Here is a 7,033-nt window from a genome sequence, read left to right as displayed (position 1 = left end):
GTTGCCCACCAAGGGTAAGGGCCTTTCAGGGACGCTGAATGAGCTGGGAGAGAGTCATAAGCTTATAGCAGAATTCAAGGTTGGCGCTGAAGCCAGAAGGGTCTAAGTTTCTTGGTATTCTCCTTAGTACGTATCCCTCCACTTTCTATCACTTTATCATAGCATTTTTCACTCCAAAGCCCGATTCTGGGAAATTATTTGTACATGATATATGCACTGTCATAATAATGACAAACTCTTAAATTGTCAGGATCTGAAACCATGGATGTGCGTACAAAGTAATATGAATGTATGTGTGTGCGCGTGCGTGTGTTGATGATCGTGGGCATTTGTGTGCTTGCTTGTGAGTGTGTGAGCGTGGCTTCCTACACTTACACTCCACTTGGCAAGAAGTGGCGCTGGCTGGCCCTGAAAGCAGCCAGTGTGGGAGGAGAACTGACACCAAAAACAAATGAGGTGAAAGAGGATAACGGTGGTTTGATACTCTCAGATCCACATGAAAAGCAATGAATAAGAAAGTCAATGAGCTGAAAATGACTTGAGTACAGGCACCTCCTTGGGATTATAACCCCTCTGAATGATTGTAATAAACATTTGCTTGAACTCCTTTAAAGTGCTTTGAAACGTTACTATCCATTTCTCCCATCAAAATATAGGTAGTCTATCTTGGAGGTTAAGAGTACATTCTGTGCTCAAGTCCAATGTCTGTTAGATTCTGCCACTTACTAGTTGAATGATATTGGGCAAGTCACAATTCTCTAAGCCTCTATTTCTTCACCTCTCATATGGGAAGAGTACTATCTACCTTGGGGAGTTCTTGTGACGATAAAGGAAAATAAAATGCGGTGACTGTTTTTGATGACATTTTATAGGTTACAAAACAGATGCGCAGAGAGGTTAACTTCCTCTTCTGGGGCCCCCCAGCTAGTTAGTGGCAGGGCTGGGGAAGCAGTCAGGCATCCCGTCTCTGGCCCAGGGCTCTTTCTACTCAACCACGTGGAGCACCAACCCCACACTGAAATAATTTTCAGGTCACAAGTGATTTTTTATGCATAACCTTTTCAGTTTGCACTTCTCTGCCAAATCCACACACTAGCAAGCTTGGAGCCCTGAAGAGAAGGGTTATGTAGGACCTTCTGGAAAATTAGTCTAGGTCTGAGGTGGCCGGAGGAGACCTAAAGAACTATATGTGAGAGAAGGAAAAAGACACCCTCTCACACTCCCTTCCATCGTGGACATGTAGATTATTTACTCCGTGGATTGATGTAATGCAATCTTTAATCCCATGTTGGCTACGCTCTACCACTTCCCTCCACCATCAGGGGGTGTGTGCTCAAGCAATGTAAACTCAGGAAAGTAATGCAAAACCGGGGAAGTAAATCTGCTTTTTACACCTTTCACCCCACTTCAGCCTCCTCCTCTCTTTTTATTTCATCCCTCTCAAGCTTTAGAAAACCAGGGGTAAATGCGTTTTCGATTATCTTTGCTCAACTTCCATTATGGAAATGATAGAAAGACAGCTGGACTCGGAGTCAGGAAGCCAGGGGCTTTAGTCCAGGGATGACATTGGTTAATCAGGCAAGTTAGATCAATTTTTCAGGCTTTGGTTCCTCATCTGTAAAATAAAAGGAAGAAACGAGCATTTACAGGGTGCCCACTCTTTGCCAAGTGCCTTCAATTATGTCACTTTATTTAGTCCTTTAAAAAAACACTGCTTGATAAAAATTTTGGTCTGCATTATGCAGATGAGAAAATAAAGGGGCAGAGAAGCTAAGTAAATTGCCCCAGGCCCAGATGGCAAAGGGAATCTGAGCTGAAAATTGAACCTAGGACCATCTGATTCCAAATTTTATGCATGTGCCAGTAATCCAATACAATCTATGATGTTCCTTCCTATTCTAATATCACGCTGCTCTGTGAGCACAGTTAATCAATAGTTGTCTGAGTTTGTCACAGTGAGTCATTCCTGCATGTCTTGAGGTCTTATTCTGAGTGGGCAGAGGACCTGAGGATATTTGATCAGCTGTATACCTTAATATTATAAGAAGTAGTTTTATCACCATCAATGGAAGTTTGATACTTACCTTCATCTTAAATGCTTCTCCCAATAAGGAAAACATTTCCTTAGAAGTCCTTCCCTTCCTTGGAAGCTTAATATTTATATAATTGACATTACCCTCAATTATTGAAGAGTGTTCATTAAGAAACCAAAGATATTTCACATTTATCTATTTAAAAGCTTCTAACCCATATAGAATCGGGGGTAGTATGAAGGGTACTGGATTCCTGAGACGGGGGAAGATGAGAATGTTGGTGAGGAGCACAGGATGTGGAGGTCCCAGCTACTCACCATTGTATGGAGATCTGTCCTGCTCCCTCCTCTTCTCAGGTGCCTCTGAAGTTGGACTCAAAGAAGCACGTAACACGTCTAAACTGTAACTTCACTGCATGATGGCTGGGAGAGTGAAGTACTATAGTGGAGTGTACCTCACTCTACAGGAGGAGAGACAGGTATACTAAGTGTTACCTATTCCTTTTGTAGTCAGCCAGGTATACCATCAAGCCTAGTACTTTCACACTGTAGTTATGCTTTCTAAAGGTAAGGATGATGTTTATTTGTTGTTGCACCCTAAGGCTAGCCCAGTGCCTAGCACACAGTCAATAAATACGTGTTAAAAAATGAACTGGACGAGGCAGGCCCATAGGGAAGATAATTAGGGTAACCTAGGTCATCACTGGATTAAATGTTAGTTAGCAATTTAAATCTACCTAAATCATGTGTTAGTAGCTCCTTGAGAGCAGTGACCATATATTACTCATCTTTGTGTTCCCCAGAATTTAGCCTTGTATAATAGGGGTTCAAATGTTTCTATGGAATTAAATCATCTTTACGGACCCCTATGACAGTGTAGTAAAAGCACCCTAGAAGACGAGATGGTGGAGGGATGAAAAAAGTTTAAGTGATTTGAAGGCGGTAATGATAAGGACAATAACAATGATCACATAATCAAACTTGGTGCTGGTGGAAGACCAAGTGCTCCTGGAAAGGAATGATACTAGTGCTGGTGAAACTGCAGCAAACGTCCAGGGAAGGGTTGTGGTGTCTGAGTCCTTTCTCTGCTGCTCCAGGGGTGCCAAAGTAGGGTCCATCCACATTGGTACTTTAGGGAAAGGGATTCCTCAACATTCCACTCCATTTTCCCCCCATAATATTGTAACTCTCACTGATCAGGTTGTTTTTTCTTTTTTCCTGGTCTCATATACAGCCACTTCCTGGATACATGATCCAGGATGAATTCCATTGTCTGCCATCCTGGACCCACTACCACATCCCTCTTTCTCTCTAATGACAACTTTTCACCAAAGGGTGGGGTGGGGGATTTCATTATACACATGACTCCTCTCCTTGCCCTATCCCTCTAAAGATAGCCATGCTTAGTGATTCCAAGGTGATTCCCTATTTTACACTGTGACTGACAACTTCTACTAAAGAGGAGAAAAACCATATTTTTTAATCTTTACTGGGACAGCTCTGGTTAAGAGCGCATCTTGTTATGTAAGAAACCCAAGATGGGAGAACAGAAGATGTAATGATGCTTCATAGACTTTTGGTTGTGGGGTCAACATAGGAATTGACTCAAATCCCATTTACCATTGCAACAAAAAGAATAAAATACCTAGGAATAAACCTACCTAAGGAGGCAAGAGACGTGTACTCAGAAAACTATAAGATACTGATAAAAGAAATCAAAGACAACAAAAACAGATGGAGAGATATACCATGTTCTTGGATTGGAAGAATCAACATTGTGAAAATGACTATACTACCCAAAACAATCTACGGATTCAATGCAATCCCTATCAAATTACCAATGGCATTTTTCACAGAACTAGAATAAAAAAATTCACAATTTGTATGGAAACACAAGAGACCCCGAAGAGCCAAAGCAATCTTGAGAAAGAAAAACAGCTAGAGGAATAAGGCTCCCTGACTTCAGACTATACTACAAAGCTACAGTAATCAGGACAGTACGGTACTGGCACAAAAACAGAAATATAGATCAATGGAACAGGATAGAATGCCCAGAGATAAACCCACACATCTACGGTCACCTAATCTATGACAAAGGAGGCAAGTATATACAATGGAGAAAAGACAGTCTCTTCAATAAGTGGTGCTGAGAAAACTGGACAACTACATGTAAAAGAATGAAATTAGAACACTCCCTAACACCATACACAAAAATAAATTCAAAATGGATTAAAGACATGAATGTAAGACCAGACACTATAAAACTCTTAGAGGAAAATATAGGAAGAACACTCTTTGACATAAATCACAGCAAGGTCTTTTTTGACCCACCACCTAGAGTAATGAAAATAAAAACAAAAATAAACAAATGGGACCTAATGAAACTTAGGTTTTTGCATAGCAGAGGAAACCATAAACAAGATGAAAAGATAACCCTCAGAATGGGAGGAAATATTTGCAAACAAAGCAACTGACAAGGGATGAATCTCCAAAATATACAAACAGCTCATATAGCTCAGTATGAAAAAAACAAACAACCCAATCAAAAAATGGGCAGAAGACCTAAATAGACATTTCTCCAAAGAAGACATATACAGATGGCCAAGAGGCACATGAAAAGATGCTCAACACTGCTGTTAGAGAAATGCAAATCAAAACTGCAACGAGGTATCACCTCACACCAGTCAGAATGGCCATCATCAAAAACCCCACAAACGATAAATGCTGGAGAGGATGTGGAGAAAAGGGAACCTTCCTGCACTGTTGGTGGGAATATAAATTGATACAGCTGCTATGGAGAATGGTATAGAGGTTCCTTAAAAAACTAAAAGTAGAACTACCATACGACCCAGCAATCACACTGCTGGGCAGTGTGAGAGAAAACCATAATTCAAAAAGACACAGGCACCCCAATATTCATTGCAGCACTATTTACAATAGCCAGCACATGGAAGCAACTTAAATGTCCATCTACAGATGAATGGATGAATAAGATGTGATACATATATACAATGGAATATTACTCAGTCATAAAAAGGAATGAAATTGGGTCATTTGTAGAGACGTAGATGGACCTAGAGATTGTCATACAGAGTGAAGTAAGTCAGAAAGAGAAAAACAAATATTGTATATTAACACATATATATGGAATCTAGAAAAATCGTACTGGTGAACCTACTTGCAAAGCAGAAATAGAGGCACAGACATAGAGAACAAATGTACAGACACCAAGGGGGGAAAGGGAGGGTGGGATGAACTGGGAGATTGGGACTGACATGTATACACTCTTATGTATAAAATAGATAACTAATGAGAGCCTGCGGTATAGCACAAGGAACTCTGTGGTGACCTAAATGGGAGGGAAACCCCCAAAGGAGGGGATATATGTATACGTATAGCTGATTCACTTTGCTGTACAGCAGAAACTAACACAACATTGTAAAGCAACTATACCCCAATAATAAAAAAAAAAGAATATGTTGTGAACTTTTTCTCTGTTCAATAAATAGGAAAATTTTGTTGTTAATAAAAAGCTGTCAGGGCTTCCCTGGTGGCGCAGTGGTTGAGAGTCCGCCTGCCGATGCAGGGGACACGGGTTCGTGGCCCGGTCTGGGAAGATCCCACATGCCGCGGAGGGCTGGGCCCGTGAGCCATGGCCGCTGAGCCTGTGCGTCCGGAGCCTGTGCTCCGCAACGGGAGAGGCCACAGCAGTGAGAGGCCCGCGTACTGCAAAAAAAAAAAAAAAAAAAAAAGCTGGCATAAATAGGAATAAATTAATGCCTTTGGTGGAGGGTGAGTAAGACTGCTTTAAAGTCTGGAGGGAGCAGTGCCCTACATAGCTTAATAAGACAGGAAATATTATTAAATGGAGCAAGAATGTTAGAAACATTTGGATGAGAAAACTGAGATGAACAAAGAAATGCAGAGAGTTTTAAAGTCCACATTGAAGGTTTTGGAAGATAATAATAACTAACATCCACCTAGCACTCCTCTAAGCTCTTTAGATATACTACTTTATTTAATCTTCACAACAAGTCCAGGAGGTAGATATTAGTTTTATTCCCATTTTACAGAAGGGTAAACCAAGGTACCAAGCTATGGAGTAACTTACCCAAGGCTACATACAACTAAGTGATAAAGAAAGCTGGAATTTGAAGTTTAAGCTGTATCTGGATCTAACATTTATTCAGCACTATGTACTAGGTAGTATGCTTTAGTCTACATCTGGGGCGACCGCAGGAGACCTAAAAAGCTATGAGTGAGAGGGGGAAAAAAAATTCCTGTCACACTTCCTACAATTGTCAACATGTAGATTATTTACTTTGTGAACTGATATGACACAGTCTTTAATCCCACGTTTTTTATACACATCCTTCCTGTACACGCTGTAAGTGTGTATACGTTGCAGTATTTATATATTCAAATACAATTTACCACCAGTCTTCAAGATCACAAGATCATGCCTCATTATTACCTCTAGTTTTTAGTATGGTTTCCATTAGCTGTTCCTGGGGGGAAACGAGCCAGTCCTTCCATTTTACAGATGGTGAAAGTGGTTTGGAGGAGGTCAATGGCTGGAGCAGGTCACCAATCAAGTTAGCAGCATTTGGCTTAAATCAGGATCAATAACCTCTGTCTCTCCAGCCTGATCCTCAGAGGGTCTGCCTGTCCTGGGGCCTGGGCCACATTCCAAATTGGGTAATCTGTTGCACGTTGCCTGTCTGAAATTCCCCTTGTGGTTTTGCTCACATCTGGTGTTTTTCACTTCTCTTTCTAAACACGTGCTTTGATCCTATTGCTGCTACAGCAGAAAGATGTCCATAGTTCCAAGGAGCATAGTTAATTTAGTGAGAGGTGAAAGATGCTCCTCTCAACAGGAGTTCTAAAAATAAACAGTATCAGGGCCTCACCATGTCATGCTTGAAGCACTTCCCGGAAACCTCCACACTTGGTAACTTCTTCACAGTGTCTCTATAGCCCCCAAACCTCTAATGTGCCTGG

General features: G+C 41.1%; 1 protein-coding gene across 1 annotated transcript in view; it reads right to left on the bottom strand.

Moving 5' to 3' along the window:
- Nucleotides 1-944: 944 nt before the first annotated feature.
- SEC22B (SEC22 homolog B, vesicle trafficking protein) overlaps nt 945-7,033 on the bottom strand; it is a 63,523-nt gene continuing 57,434 nt past the window's right edge. The window contains exon 5 of the mRNA XM_060139159.1: nt 945-1,615. Within this exon, the coding sequence (XP_059995142.1) occupies nt 1,584-1,615 (32 nt within the window). The 3' untranslated portion in view covers nt 945-1,583. The remainder of the gene's footprint in view (nt 1,616-7,033) is intronic.

Source organism: Lagenorhynchus albirostris, chromosome 2 (genome assembly GCF_949774975.1).
Source record: "Lagenorhynchus albirostris chromosome 2, mLagAlb1.1, whole genome shotgun sequence".
NCBI lineage: Eukaryota > Metazoa > Chordata > Mammalia > Artiodactyla > Delphinidae > Lagenorhynchus > Lagenorhynchus albirostris.
The sequence above is the reverse complement of the archived record's forward strand: the minus strand, read 5'-3'. Positions and strand labels throughout refer to the sequence as shown.